At 30.1% G+C, this 16,988-nt stretch overlaps 1 protein-coding gene across 1 annotated transcript in view; it reads left to right on the top strand.

Annotated features, from left to right (window-relative positions):
• pard3ba (par-3 family cell polarity regulator beta a) overlaps window positions 1-16,988 on the top strand; it is a 250,801-nt gene that overhangs the window by 38,305 nt on the left and 195,508 nt on the right. The window contains exon 3 of the mRNA XM_073842392.1: window positions 15,439-15,607. Coding sequence (XP_073698493.1) covers window positions 15,439-15,607 — 169 coding nt within the window. The remainder of the gene's footprint in view (window positions 1-15,438; window positions 15,608-16,988) is intronic.

Genomic DNA, 16,988 nt, shown 5'->3' with positions numbered 1-16,988 from the left:
TTTATATTTTTTATTCATTCAAACATAAATACAGAAATGCATTAATAAAATATATATAAATAAAACAAAAGAAAAATATTATTTTGTTTTTATTATTTCTTTTTATGTATTGTTTATTGTTTTTTTACATTTATTTTAATTACTTTTTTCATTTATATATTTTTATTTATTTAGTTTTACTTATCTTTTATATTTTAATTGTTTCATTCATGTATATATTTTTATTTAGTTATTTATTTTTTAATTTCTTTTTATTCACATTTTGATATATATTTTATTCATGTATTTCTGCATTTATTATTACTATTTTTTTATTCATTCATCGTTTTGAATTGTTTTCAGTCTTTGTTTTTTTAAAACATGTTTCCATATTTATTTATTCAGCCATTTATTTTAATTACTTTGGGGGGAAAACGTATTTTGTGTGTTGTTTTAAAAAATTGATATTTGGAAAAAAAAAAAAAGTCTATATAACATTATTGATATCCATAATATTTGTAACTCATACTATACCTTGATCTGTTGGCTCACATTTAACATGTAAGGAAAAATATTTTATTACCTAGTTGTATTTTTTTTTGAGCGATTTAAATAATAAATACATCTGTTTCATAATCACTTCATCATTGTCATTATCCGTCAATGACCTAGCTGTGTGTTTCCTGCTGCTCAGAAGTGCGAACGAAACATCACAGCAAGTTTCGGCGCTGAAATCAAGTTCGCACACATTCAACATGTTTCCAAACGTGTGCCGCAGCCGTGATTCCTCATAAACCCCCCGAAGCACGGATCCGAGCGGAGCACAGCCCCCTCCACACGCGCTCGCACACAGACGCTTTGATTTACTGCAGGTTCCAGTAAAAGGCAGCTGCGCTTGCACAGCGCACCCTGCGACGTGACAGGTCTTATTATTATTTATAAGCATTCATAAAGAGAAAGGGTAAATTTGTCATTAATCTTACAAACACACCACAGCCCCGGGGGAATTTTGGCACATTGTGTTTCCCACAAAGTAGCTCACGTTAAAAAAGCCCACTCATTCATCAAGATGCTCATGCGAACACATCCGTCATGTTTTTTCCTCCTTCCAACGGTCTAATAATTAGCTCTCTCCAGCGCTAAGCTAATGCCAGCTGCTCTCTTTCACCCTCTCGTAAGACCCTCCATCCGTCCCCCTCCTTCTCTGGCACATTTACCCCCCTCAGATGCTCCAGAGGGGCTGACGCTCAAATGGAAGGAGTGATTAAGGAGAAGAGGGGGCGGCAGATACCTGTGGAGCAGAGACGCCACTCGCACCGCTTCCTCCGTGACCCGCTCTCGCTCTCATTTTCTCACTTTTTAGGTTATATTCTTTGCTTTATTCTCTTTTGGAATCTGTCCTTTTTATTTACAGTTTAATTCCTTTACACCACGCGTTCCCAATGACTTTTTCTGTTTTGGTCAGGTGAACCCCCTTATACGTAAAATATTTACCCTCTGATATTTTAAGTTGATATTTCAGTAGTTTAACGACACATTTGCCTGATCTTGGTTCTCTGATGCTGGTTATTGGCCACATGGCATGCAAGTATTTTATTTATAAAGTTTTCATTTTAGATTTGTTGAAGTCCAAGAAGAAAATTCCTGTAAGGATGAGTACATTTTTACTCATTACATAACATTCACTGAATTGTTATTTTATTTTATTTTATTTTATTTTATTTTATTTTATTTTATTTTATTTTATTTTATTTTATTTTATTTTATTTTATTTTATTTTATTTTATTTTATTTTCAGCATTGGCTTTTAATAAAAATAATGTCAACTGACCAGTCAGATTGTGTCATTTATTTTATATTTAATTTTTATTTATTTATTTTTTTTATGTTCAGCATTGGCTATTATATAAAACAATGACATCTGATCAGATATTTTTATTTTATTGTATTTTATTTTATTTTATAAAATAATGTCAGCTGACCAGTTAGTCAGCTTTTATTTTATTTTATTTTATTTTATTTTATTTTATTTTATTTTATTTTATTTTATTTTATTTTATTTTATTTTATTTTATTTTATTTTATTTTATTTTATTTTATTTTATTTTATTTTATTCAGCATTGGCTATTATATAAAACAATGAAAGCTGATCAGATATTTTTATTTTATTTTATTTTCAGCAGTGGCTATTTAATAAAATAATGTCAACTGACCAGTCAGATTGTGTCATTTATTTTATATTTAATTTTTTTTTTTTTTTTTAATTTTATGTTCAGCATTGGCTATTATATAAAACAATGACATCTGATCAGATATTTTTATTTTATTTTATTTTATTTTATTTTATAAAATAATGTCAGCTGACCAGTTAGTCAGCTTGTCTTTTTAATTTTATTTATTTATTTTTATTTTTATTTTTATTTTATTTTATTTTATTTTATTTTACAATGTCAGCTGACCAGTTAGTCAGCTTGTCTTTATTTTATTTTATTTTATTTTATTTTATTTTATTTTATTTTATTTTATTTTATTTTATTTTATTTTATTTTATTTTATTTTATTTTATTTTATTTTATTTATTTTAATTTATTCAGCATTGACTATTATATAAACAATGACAGCTGATCAATATTTTATTATTTTATTTTATTATTTATTTAATTTAATTTAATTTTTTTTATTCAGCTTTGGCTATTATATTTTTTATTATTTTATTTTATTATTTTATTTTATTTTATTTTATATAATCATGTCAGCTGACCAGTTAGTAATACATTTGGTCACAATTTAGTTTGGGGACTAATTCTTGCTGTGACCTTTGCCTTAATAAACTAATTCCCTGCTTACTCATATTTAGTAAGGTAGTTGTTAAATTTAGGTATATGGTAGCATTAAGGTTAAATCATGCACAATAAGATATTAATGTTTGCTTTGTAAGTACTAATAAACAGCCAGTATGCTATTAACATGCATGGTAGTTATTAGTAAGAATTGGTATTTAAAATAAAGCGTTGCCAGATTTTTTTTTTAAATTACTATTATTTCCAATGTTTACTAGCAGAAGTATCCTTTAGTTGACTTGTCATCTACTACACTATCCCTAATATATATAAAAACATATGTATGTGAAATAAACTATATGAAAATCTATAGTCTTGCCATCTGGTCCCCAAGTACCATGGTATTTTGTCTCCGGTGGCCACTCAAGTCATATGTTCTCATTATTTGACACTTACCACTATATTACTGCAGGTTTTCAGGATTAGGCTCAGTGTGTTTTCTAAAATGAGGTGTGTGTCTTACTCTCTCTCTCACACACAGAGACACACGCAGAGTTGTAGGTGTGTTTGATTAGCAGAGGTCAGGCGTCATGTTCTCTTCAAAGGCTGTGAACGAGGTGCTTCATTTCCTGAGTGTTCACAGCCTGTCTCTGTGTCTCCAACACTTTGTTAAAGAGGAATTCAACTGAGAATAGAAGTACATGTGTATGTGAGAGAGAGAGTGTAAAGTAGAAACGGCAAGGAAAAAAGTAGTGAGAATGAAGTGTACAAAGAATACATTGTTAGACTGCAACATCATAAATATGAGAAAGTAATAATGCATTTTACTTATTTATCAAACAGTCATGTTTTATCGCACTGCTTTGTATTCAAATGATAAGCCTTATTGCTTATAGAAAATGGCAGCAACGGTAATAAGATAAGACATTAAATCCATGTATAAATTTTTTTCATGATATGGTTTATTTGCATATCAATAGGCCGTATACAGTTGCCAAGCAACATAACGATCACAGATCATTCTGTAAACGAGTGATTGGCACATTAATATAGAATCCAATTGTTATGCGCTCGCATTTACGTGTATATCAGTTATGAACATGACTTATCCACTTAGATTTCTTTGGTTATGTTTTTAGAGTATTATTTAATTACGTGTGCGTTTATTTAAGCATACTTTTTATTTGTTCATGCACTTACTTGTTTTGTTTTTGCATTTATTTGCTTGTTTATGCATTTATTTGTTATATTTATGAATTTATTTCTTTATGCATTTACCTAATTATTTGTGCATTTATTTATACATTTTTTTTATTCGTTTTGTGAATTTCCTTTATTTTATACATGCATTTATTTATTTATACATTACTATTTAAATTAGTTTAGAATACTCTTTTAATTTTGGTTCTTTTAAGAATTCATCTATCTATCTATACTTACCTTTTTATGTTTTATATTGCATTTATTTGTTATATTTATGCATTTATTTGTTATATTTATGAATTTTATTCTATTTATGCATTTACCTAAATATTTATGCATTTATGTGTATATTAGTTTTGAATATGACTTATCCTATTAGATGTTTATAAAATATTGTTTTGAATTTTATTTAAAAAAATATTTATGCATTTACTTATTTGTGCATTTATCTATGCTTTTATTTGTTAATGCACTTACTTGTTCTTTTTCATATTGCATTTATTTGCTTGTTTACGCATTTATTTGCTTGTTTACGCATTTATTTGTTATTTATGAATTTTATTTTGTTTATTAAATTATGCATTAACCTAATTATTTGTGCATTTATGTGTATATCAGTTTTAAACATGACTTATCCAGTTAGATCTCTTTGGTTATGTTTTTAGTGTTATTTATTTATTTATGCTTTTTATTTGTTTTTGTTTTTTATACATTTTTTAAAATATTGCATTTATTTGTTATATTTATTAATTTGATTTATTTATGCATTTACCTAATTATTTGTGCATTCATTTATTTATGATTTTTTTCTTTTATTTTGTGAATTTCCTTTATTTTATTTATGCATTTACTTATTTACTGTATACATTTATTTTAATTAGTTTGGAATTATTTATTTATTTATGCATTTGCCTAAATATTTGTGCATTCATTTATTTATGCATTTGTGTTTTATTTTGTAAATTTCCTTTATTTTATATATGCAATTACTTATTTACTGTACATTTATTTATTTTAATTAGTTTGAAATTATTTATTTATTTATGCATTTGCCTAATTATTTGTGAATTTATTTATTTTTGCATGTGTCTTTTATTTGTGAATTTCCTTTAAAAAAATCCTATCTGTCTATCTGTCTATCTGTCTATCTGTCTATGTGTCTATCTGTCTATCTGTCTATCTGTCTGTGTCTATCTATCTATCTATCTATCTATCTATCTATCTATCTATCTATCTATCTGTCTATCTGTCTATCTGTCTGTCTATCTGTCTGTCTGTCTGTCTGTCTGTCTGTCTGTCTGTCTATCTATGCTTTTATTTGTCTATTTTTTATATTGCATTTATTTTCTTGTTTATGCATTTATTTGTTCTATTTATGAATCTATTTATTTAGTTAGTTATGCATTTATGCATTTATCTTATATTTGTGCATTTCCTTATTTTCTATATGCATTTATAAATTTATGCATTTATTTATTTTTAGTTTTGAATAATCTTTTAATGTAATGATCTATCTATCTATAACATACTTTGCAGTATTGTCACATTTAAAGGTTGTTTTATGCCTTTTGTATGTTGCCATGTGCATTTTTGTCTGTGAGACACCTTATTTTAGGTTGTAAACTCTCAAGCGTGTGGGTTTGTGTTTTTAGTGGTTACCCAATACCCTCTGGGGGTGAAATCTGCGGCCCAAGTGCGTCTTTTTTGAGAGGTAATCTCGCACATCTGGAGCCAATGTTCGGCACACATGGCGGCCGATCTCAGATTAGTCTGGCCTGCTCCTTAATCCCTGTAATTCCAGCCTTGTTTGCACGGCATCACCCGCAATCACATTCCGAGGGTTTTACCTGTGTTTGTGCATGCTGACTCGCTGTGTGTTTATGAAGGCCTCAGCGCAGGTCACACGGGTGTGATTGATGTCCATGCCCCTCTGTGGACCATCACGGTGGGAGATTAGAGAGACTTTTTGTCAGGTTTATTTGTCATCTGTAGTGAGGGAGAGACTCGAATGAGGAGATCAAAGATGGTACAGAGAACGGGAAAAAAAATTAATAGTATGATTAAAAAAGTAGGAGTCTATGCTATAATCGTATAAAACGGTTTTTACTATATAATGCAGAATATCAGAGAATTTGCCAAAATTAAAAAAAAAAAAAAAAAAATTATTTAAAAATTAGAGTGCACTATTATTGCTAAGCTTAAATTGATAAGATATTTATTTTTCTGGAAGTTTCTGCCAATGAATAAAAAATAAAAAAGGTAATTACGACTTTATTTCTTAAAGTTTCAACTTCATTTTTCACAATTACAAGTTTATATCATAATCTGAGGGAAAAAAATGTCTGAATTGTGAGATAAAGTAGCAATTCTGAGAAATAAAGTCAAAAATAAAGTGTCAGTTATAAAGTCAGAATTCTGAGAAATAAATGTAGAATTGTGTGATATAAAATCTAAATTGCGAGTTATAAAGTCAGAATTGCGAGACATAAACTCGCAATTTTGAGAAATTAGGTAGCAATTCAGAGAAATAAACTTGCAATTCTGAAAAATGAAGTTGCAGTTATGATAAATGAAGTTAGAATTGCGAGATATAAACTTGTGTTTGAGAGAACTCAGAAGTGTGAGAAATAAACTCGCATTTAATTCAGAGTGATAAACTTGTAATTGCGAGATATAAAGTCAGAATTAACAGATATAAACTTGCATTTGCAAGTAATAAACTCGCAATCTGAGAAATAAAGTTGCAATCTGAGAAATACACTCAATTTTGAGAAATAAACTTGCAATTCGGAGAAAATTGCGTGATATAAACTTATTGCAAGTTATAAAATCAGTGAGATATAATTGTGAGATATAATGTCACATTTGCGAAAAAAAGACAAACTCGCAATTCTGAGAAATAAATGTAGAATTGTGAGATATAAACTCAAAATTGTGAGTTATAAAGTCAGAATTCTGAGAAATAAATTTGCGTTTGCAGGAAACAAGTCAGAATTGCGAGAAATAAACTTGCAGTCTGAGAAATAAACTCGCCATTCTGAGAAATAAATTCAGAATTGTGATAAACTCGTAATTGCGAGATATAAAGTCAGAATTAAGAGATATAAACTTGCATTTGCGAGAAAGAAGTCAGAATTGCGAGAAATAAACTCTGAGAAATAAGTTTACATTTACGTAATTCTGAGAAAAAAAAATCTGAATTGTCACTATATCTCACAATTCTTACTCTATAACTCACAATTATAAGTTTATATCACGCAATTCTTAGAATTTTTTTTTTTTTAAATTGTGAGATAAAAAGTTGCAATAACATTTTTTAATTTTTTATTCAGTGGTGGAAACAGGCTTCCATATTAAACCATTAAAACAGAATTCAGGGGGGGAAAAAAATAATTTTGGAAAAAAATAAAACTGAATTTGTGGAAAAAATAAAAGAGATTTCATAATGCCCTAATAAAGGAAAGAACAATTCTGGAAGAGAAACTTTAAATAATGATAAACTTTCTTTTCCAAAACCCAGTGACCCACCTACATTTTTTTAAAAAGACATCTTACATCAGCTTTTTGCAGATGATCCTGTTCTCCACGATAACACTCAAAATCATTAACATTTTGACAAACGAACGGCTTATTCAACAGCGGCGGCAAAATCCTGTCGTGACCTAGGCGCTGATTGGCAGGTGGGGTTGGCATGGCAACAAGCTCCATCTCATTAGCATGCAGGTGGAGCAGGTAATGGATTACAAGAGGAAGTGACATTAGTCAGCATTGTTTGACATCATGTTTCCTCAGGCCAGAATCAGCGTTTGAGCTGAGAGAAGAGAGGGCGAGATGCCTGCTAACTTGAATGCAAATCAATTCACAAGATTTTGTCACAAATGAGAAGAAAGTTTGTGCCAGCAAAGAAGTTAAGAACGTACAATAATTGGATTGGCAATTGGTTCTTCTCTGTGTGGGCTGTTTGTCCATTTTTTTTTTTTTACTATAAAAGGCTTAATGTATCTTTATGTCTATTTGTGACTATATCCAAATTTTCGTACAGTATATCATGGTATGAGTAATTTTATTTTACGGTAGAGATCAATATTTTTGATCAAATATAAAATGCATATTTCTTGTCACCAGTGTTAATATAAGCAATAGGACAAAAAAATTACAGCAGAACAAATAAACAGAAAAATGCTACATACATTGTATAAAGTAGTCAAATGTGACCCTGGACCACAAAATCAACAAGTAGCACGGGTATATTTGTAGCAATAGCCAACAATACATTGTATGGGTCAAAATTATCGAATTTTCTTTATGCCAAAAATCATTAGGATATTAGGTAAAGATCATGTTCCATTAAGATATTTGGTAAATTTCCTACCGTAAATATATCAAAACTTATTTTTTGATTAGTAATATGCATTGCTAAAAACTTGTGGTTAAGTCAAGAGCAGTGAGAGATTTTTTGTTTTTTCTCTTTTGTTGTTTGATTACCATGAATGGCTGCTGTCACTTTAAAAGCTGCCCGGATCTAATATAGTGTTACTCATGTGTTTTCTTTCTCAGGTGTTTGCTTTTACTTAAGACCTAAATTACTGTGTTTACAAGAATACATGCTAAAACAGGTATTCTGACACATACACGAGTGTGTTTAACCATTCAAGGTCTATAAAGCAGCAAAAGTATCTCCATTCAATACTCCCTTTGTCACATGAGTGTGTAACTGCGATTGAGACAATAGTTGAAAATCTCTACCGGTTGACATATTTCAACCGGTTAATCCTGTCTACCGGTATATCAGCCACCCCTACTCAGAAATTTTTATTTAATTTTTATTGTGCCTTTATATGCTACAAAGTTATTTTTACCTCACAATACTGACTTGGCACAATATCACTTTATCTGACAAATGTGACTTTATTTTGCACTTTGTGACTTTATTTCAGTTTTGCCTTTACTTGCAATAAAATTGGTGTTATATATCACAGTTTTGACTTTATATCTTAATTTTGAATTTATATCTCACAATCAGGGTATGTCACAATAAGCAATGTTTCCATCACCCTGTTTTTTATGCGTATTTTAAAGTATCACATTAGAATAGAAATGGCAAATTTTGACCAAAAAAAAAAAAAAAGTCTTAAAGGATTATCCACTTCCAGAATGAATATTTCTTGATAAATGTTAAGGATACTATCGCTTTTTGAGAAATTAAAATTTTCAATGTACTGTCATTATAAAAGAATGCCATTATTGTTTATTTAATTCCAACAAATAAGTTCTTGTTATAAACTAACCAAAATTAAAATTAGCTTACAATTTCTGCACAGGAGATCGGACAAAATAAGTTGAAAAATATCGCCATATCGGATATCGACAAAAATCCAACATAGTGCATCCCTACTCTGTAAAAAAAAAAATTCTGTAAAATTTGCGGTAAAAAATGGCAGCTATGATTGCCAGAATTTTAACGTAAAAAATATGGTAGAAATATTTTAGGCTTTACGGTTTTATCCTTAATTTACAGTTAAATACGGTAAATTCCTTAACTGATATAATGTAAATCTACCAACCTATTGAAATCTGTTTTATACCTGATAACCACTGATATCCACCAAAAGCAGGTGGTGATGAGAAAGTCACATGATGGACCAAAACCCATTACAAGCAGCTTTTAAATACTAACATATATAATATAGAAGGTGCACAGTGTCATTCACACAAACACTAAACACCATCATGGTAACATATAAAATTGATGTAATGCAATAAACATTAATTTAACAACATTAGGTGTAACATACAACCCTAATGTACTAAACTGATAAGAAAAAAAAAACTAAGAATAAACAGCTATTTAAAAAATGCAGGGAATTCTGGGAATGTCAATTTACTGTTATTCACTGTCAATTTTACGTTATTTTTTGTCACTTCCGAAAACGGTATACTGCCGTAAAATTACATGCAATGTGCAATACAGCCTTTCATATATAGTAGGGGAACTTACCGTTAACCACTTAACAGGTTTTTACAGTCTTCTACTGCTAAATTTACTGTCATGCTTTTACAGTACTTTATAGTCACAATTTTGTCTTCATCTCAAATCTATTGATATGCCACAAAATTTAATTTGTATCTTACAATTATGTGGCTTTGTCATAATTTGTCATAGTTGTGCCACATAATGACTTTCAGTTGTCACTTTGTGTCACAATTATACATTTATATTCTTAATATTTTTTTCTCACAACTTCTCTATGTGTTACTCTGAGATGGAAAGAAGTTTCCATACATGTGGTTGAGTTGTTGACTTAACAATGACTTAACAGTCAGTGACCAAACAGACAGTGTTTTGTGTTTTTTTTTGGTAAGGAAGCCAGTTTCAGTCTGGCCTCCTATAATGACTGTATACATCTTTAGCACCTAACCACTCGTGACAGCAGTGTTGCCAAGTATGCTCTTTTCCAGTGGAATTGGGCTACTTTAACAATGTTGCCGCGGATTGTTTTGTATGTCCACGGCAGAGGTCGCGTTAACCGAAAATTTTCCGTCATTGACGGAATTTTTTAATCAGTGACGGAAAAATCTGAAGGCTGTCCGTCACTTTGACGGAATACACCACACAGAGGGTGATCTGTTGTAATTTGTAACTGTAGTTCCCACCCCTGTCCAGTTGGTGGCAAATGCGCTCCAGTGTTGCAGCAGAGCACGTTATCCAGAACAAAAAAAAAACTCTTACGAATCCTTTGCTATGCGTTTGATTACACACAGGTCATTACCCAGTTAAGGCTACAGCGATCTATCACGCCACATTAAAGAGCGCCAAAACGGTATTTATTACTTGAATTTTCTAATTAAATGGACAGAATTTGAAATCTGACACTTTTTCATATTGAAAGTAACAAATGAGGCACGTAGCCTACTCTTCACAAACAGCATATATAGAAAGATCGATTAGGATTTAAGAAATATTAGTCTATAAAAATTAGAATCTATTCAAATCGAGTAATCGATTTTTTTTTTACCCATTCCTAGCATGTTTTGTTGTTTTTGTCACTGCTGAGTGTGGTATTGAACACGAAAAGTAACGCAGTTTCTGTTCATCTGTTCTCTTCATAAATAAATGCGAAAACCTATACAGTATGCTTGCATTGTATGTTCATTATTAAAAATGAAAATTTGAACACAAATAAAAGCAATTAAATGTATTATTATAAAATAAAAATTAAAATGACGGGTAATAATAGATTATGACGGAATTTTTACCACCCTGTCCGTCAAAATGACAGACAACGAAAAAGTCTAACGCAACCTCTGGTCCACGGGTTGAAGCGACCCTAATAACGTTATATTTAGCTCCTGGAATGCAAACTGTACACTGTAAAAAAAAAAAAAAAAAAAAAAAAAAAAAAATCCATAAAATTTACGGTAGCTGTAGTAGCAATATTTTATGTTTTACGGTTTTCAGTTAAATTTACAGGTAAATACCGTAATTTCATTAACTGATATAATGGTAATGTACCAACCTTTTGAAGTACTGAAATCTGTTTTGTACCTTTGTAATACACTGATAACCACCAAAAGCAGGTGGTGAAGAGAACATCACATGAACTATATAGCCCATCACAAGGAGGTTTTAAATAATATCATATATAGACGGTACACAGTGTCATTCACACAAACACTAAACACCATCATGGTAACACACATACAACTGAAATAATGCAAAAAACATTAATTTAACAACATTAGATGTAACATACAACCCTAATGTACAAAACTGCCAAGAAAAAGTTGTTTCAACAAAAAACATCAAATAAAAAAAATGAAACGCAGGGAATTGTGCAAATGTCAATTTACGGTTATTTATTGTAAATTTTACGTTCTTTTTCACTTCCTAAAACGGTTTTTCCTACGTGCAATGTCCAGCACAGTTTTTCACCGTACATAGAAGGGGAACTTACCGTTAACCATTTGACAGGTTTTTACTGTAGCGTTTTTACAGTTTTTTTACCGTTAAATTCACGTTTTATTTTACAGTGTACCAAAAACGTGTATTTTACCCCTTGATTTTTACTAGGGACCCCCTTCGAAATGCAATTGGGCAGGTCTTGTAGTGAAAACCCGGCAACTCTGCATGGCAGGGTGCTCAAAAAACAATGCAACAAATGTGTATAGCTGTATGTTAATTTGCCAGTAAAAATTCTATCATAAATTAATAAATCAATGGCATTTTTATTGTTTTAGGCTCCACCAGTGGCTCATTCTTCAAATAGAGAAATGTCAGCCCTAATAGAGTCTACATCTGCTTAATACACACATACACATTCGCAAATCCTCTCAGAGGTCGTGTCGTTGACGAATGCCTCTCGGTAGAATTGAAAAGCCGAGAGTCTGTCCGTGTTACGGCCCTCACGAGACACATCCGTGACCGGCCTGCCTGCTGTTATGAGAGGAGTTTTCATTGTTTTTTGTTTCATTCTCAGCTCCATGATTGGCTAAAATCCACACACGCTCTTTTGTGTGAGTCACACACCTTGAGGAATAATGTGCAGCGTGTATACACACAGCGGCGCTGATGATGAATATCCCACCCCTCTCGCTTCAGGCCCAGAAATAGAGTTTGATCAGGTATGAAGCACTTAGACGAAGAACCGCACAGAAAGACGGCCATCTATCAAACCCGTGAAGAAGTGATTCCCCGAGATTACTTTCCCCCTCTCTCTGATCTGGACGATTTCTGTTTATTTTTCAGCTGGAGAAATGTCAGTCGAATCACACGGACCCGGGCTGGGGCGCGCGCCGCAATATTTCCCCATGATTGATGAAGCGTATTCCTGTCGCGTGTCACCGGTTATTGTTTTCCTGAAAAACAGTTACGGATGCAGATGACTTCATATCGCGCTTCCGTCTCACTCTCGCGTGCGCGTCACCTGTGCTCGCGGCTGATGTTCCTTGGCGTTTTTTGCCTTTCATTAAGCCGTTGCTTCCTCTGCCAGGCCTTTGACGTGATTGGAAAGGCGAGCGCGGGCAAAGAAGGGAAGCGCTAATTCATTAGTGGCTGGCGAATGAATTCATCAGCCGGCCCGGCTTTATGGCCGCTTGTCAACGTGCCAATCGGAGACGGTCAGAGACCACGGCACGCGCAAACGTATTCTCTCTCATTACCGCCGGCATCCTCTCGGCTCATACCGCTACCGTGACATTATGTTTGACAGCTTCTGATTCCCTTGTCACATCTAATTTGACCATTGATGCTTAACGCGGTGCTCACAAACACAGACACCTGTCGACGCAGGGTTTATTTTTTAATTTCATTTCAGATTTATCCTGCCTGTCGTGTTTATGCGATCGTAACTGGTTTTTGGGTAAAAATCTGTGGGCTGTTCGACCGATGCGTTTCACACAAGCTCTCAGCCGTTACGGTAGAATCTGTTCTATAGACAATTAACGTATGGTTGCCGGTGTAATGTGTCTAATTATTGTCTGATGGCTGTGTATGTTACCTCATTAGTAATTGCTTATTAGGTTTCGGCCCATTTGAGGCACCTGCTGAAATAATAGCATCTCTTAACAAAAGATGAAGGGAAGTGTATGTTTTTTTTTTTTTCAGTATAGCATGCTTACTCCTTGCAGTGTATTTGCAGTGTGCATACTGTGTGTGCTGAAGTTTTTGTTTGCATGGAAAACCGGATAAGCTGTGTTTGCCAACATGTGGACAGTGAACACTCCAGGGAGCATTGCATCCCACAATGCAATGGACTCAACTTGACCTTTCCAGTGTGGCGAATTGAGCCAGCAGTAGCATCAGCTGTGAATTTATTATATTTTATCTTATTTTATTTATATACAATAGTTTGTTTTACATTTTATATAATTTTATGAAATGCAATGCGCCATCCAATGAGCCAGCAGCATCAGCTGTGATTTGTTTTTATTTTATTTTATTTTATTTATTTATTACCAATCCATTTTTATTCATTTAAATAAAGTTATATAAAATTTTAGTTATTGTTTTGTATTCATAAAAATATTTTTAATCTTTAATATTATTTAATATAATTAATAAAATAATTTTATTATTTTTTTTAAATAATTTTATTTGTACTATTTTTCCTATTTTATAGAATTTAAGTTTTAAAATGTTTTATTTTTTATTTGTTTTGTATTCATTAAAACATTTTTCATTTTATTTTTCATGTTATTTTTCATTTTATTTCATATAATTAATAAAATAATTTTATTTTTATTTAATTTTTTTAAATTATTTTTTATACATTTTATAGAATATAAGTTTTTTTAAATTTTATAGAATATTTATACGTATTTATATTTTTTATAAAACACATTTTATAAAATAAATAGTTTTTTATTTTAATTGAATTTGATTTTTTAATTACCAATCCAGTCATGTTTTTTAGAATTAATTTAAATTGCGTTCTTTAAATTTAAATTAAGCTTTTTTGTTTTTTATTTATTGTTTTGTATTCATTAAATCTTTTTTATCTTTATTTTTATTTCATATAATTAATAAAATACTTTTAGATTTGATATGATATCATTTTAACATCAAGACAAAATATATATATTCATGTTTTTTTGTTGTTCTTTGTTTTGATTTATTTAAATTAAGTTACATAAAATTTAAATTCTGCTTTTTATTTTTATTTATTGTTTCGTATTCATGAAAATGTATATGTTTTCTTAATCATTTAGATTTATTATGATTGGACTGCCAACATCAAGACTAAATACATATTCTCGTTTTATTTTATTTTACGCTTTTTTATTTTTTATTAAATGTTTTGTATTCATTAATATATTTGTAACCTTTTTTTATTTCATATAAATAATAAAATACTTAAAAAAAATTATATTTTTTCCCATTTTATAGAAATGTTATCATTTAATTTTTTTATAAAACATATATATTTATATTTGATATAAAACACAATTATATTAGTTTATATATCATATTTTATATAAATATATATCTTTTGGGGGCTACTGCAAATCATCCAGACTTTCTTATACTGTACATCCAAAGGAAACAGCAACTATTCTTCCAGTCTTACATTCATAGTAATTTTTGAAGCATCTATTATTAATATTGGCCTGTGTTATTCAGGGCTTTGCTCTGAGTGAGAATGAATTATAAATACTGTGTTATAGTACAGTGGCACTGATCATCCATTCTACCTTTCAACGATCAGATCCTTGTGCTTTTCTTTTGCGTACACTTTTGAACTTTATAAACTTCTTGCTTGACAAATGATTTTAGATTTTGTACAAAAAAAAAAACAAAACAAGGAAAAACAGTTTGATTAATGCACACATACTAGAACATGCAGTTCTTTCAGCATTGTGTGTCTCTTGTCCTTGTAAAATTAAATGTGGTGTGTATAAACAGTATAGATTTCGTATACATTTAGCTGTATGTTTTGTTAGTGATGTGTTACCTGACTTGTGTTCGTCTGTCCTCAGCTGAAGGCTGTGTATGAGAAGATGGAGCTCCAGCAGAGGGCGATGGTGAGTCCAGGGGGGAGTGTGGCGTCCGGTCGCTCCAGCCCTGACCACTCTGAACCTGAGCTCAACGTCCTGCAGCCCTACCTGGGCAGTGAGATAGAGGTCACCCCCTCCACCCTCAAATCAAGTACGTATTTCACTGCTGCATTTCACATGTCCACATCAATCAAAAACACAAACATGAATATGTTTAGCACAATCTGCAATAGAATAATTGTATGTATGTGTGCATGCATGTATGTATGTATGTATGCATGTATGCATGTATGCATTCATTCACTCATTCACTCACTCACTTTTTAATTCATTCATTCACTCACTTTTTAATTCATTCATTTATTTATATTATTTTATGTTTTATTTTATAATTTATATTTTTTTATAATTTATTTTATTTTATTTTATTTTGCTTTACATTGGATAACTCTTCTAACAAATAGTAAACTCGTGGATATCTTATAAGTTAGATTTTGGTCAGGGTTAATTTGTTGTTGTTGAAGTTCTAAATTATTTTAAAAAAAATTTTATTGTATTTTTTCTGTTTATTTTATTGTATTTTTATTCAAATTCCTTGAATTAAACATTTTATTTTATTTTATTTATTTATTTATTTTACTTTACTTTATTTTGCTTTAACTTTTCAATAGATCTTATGTCAAATAGTAAAGTCTTGGATATCTTATAAGTTTATACCTTAAAATATTTATATCTTATAAAATTATTGTTGATCTAAATTCTACATGTTTTTATTTTTTACTGTATTCATAATTATTTGATTTATATTTTAATGACGTTTTTATTTTATTTATTTTATTATTTCTCAAGGTGAAATCGTTCTTGTTTAAAGCCTAATTCAAAAATCCTATTATAAATTACAATAAAAATATATTTTATTTTATTTCATTTACTATATTCATTTTCATTGAATTAAGCATTTATTTCATTTTATATTATTTTATTATTTTAGAGTAGATAATTCTTCTGGCAAATAGTAAAGTCTTGGATATCTTATAAGTTAGATTTTGTTCAGGATAAAATTGATGTTGATCTAAATTCAAAATTGTTATTAAAATATTATTATTTTTTATTATATTCATAATCATTAGACTTTTTTTTAGTTAAACTTTTAAAGTTTTTAATTTAGATTTAAATTCTTAATTATTTATAATTTTGTTTTTATTTTTACTGTATTCATACTGTATTAATTTATTTTATTTACTTTTAAATTCGTTTTTATTTTATTATTTCTCAAGGTAATTAAAGAATTAAATAATATTATAAAATGACAAAATTAGTAAATAAAAATAGTATTTTATTTTATTTATTAATTAATTATTTGTTTTATTTTATTTTATTTATTTTATTTATTTTGGTCAGGTACAGGTTGAGATATATTTGTGAGTTCTGCTTGAAACCCTAAAGCCTCTAAGGGTTAAACAACATACTTTCTTCCCAACATACACAAGTGTCTTTCATTTCCAGCGACCACAAACCAACCAAATGGAGAA

Source organism: Garra rufa, chromosome 6, assembly GCF_049309525.1.
Source record: "Garra rufa chromosome 6, GarRuf1.0, whole genome shotgun sequence".
Classification (NCBI taxonomy): domain Eukaryota; kingdom Metazoa; phylum Chordata; class Actinopteri; order Cypriniformes; family Cyprinidae; genus Garra; species Garra rufa.
This window is presented reverse-complemented; position numbering and strand designations above follow the sequence as displayed.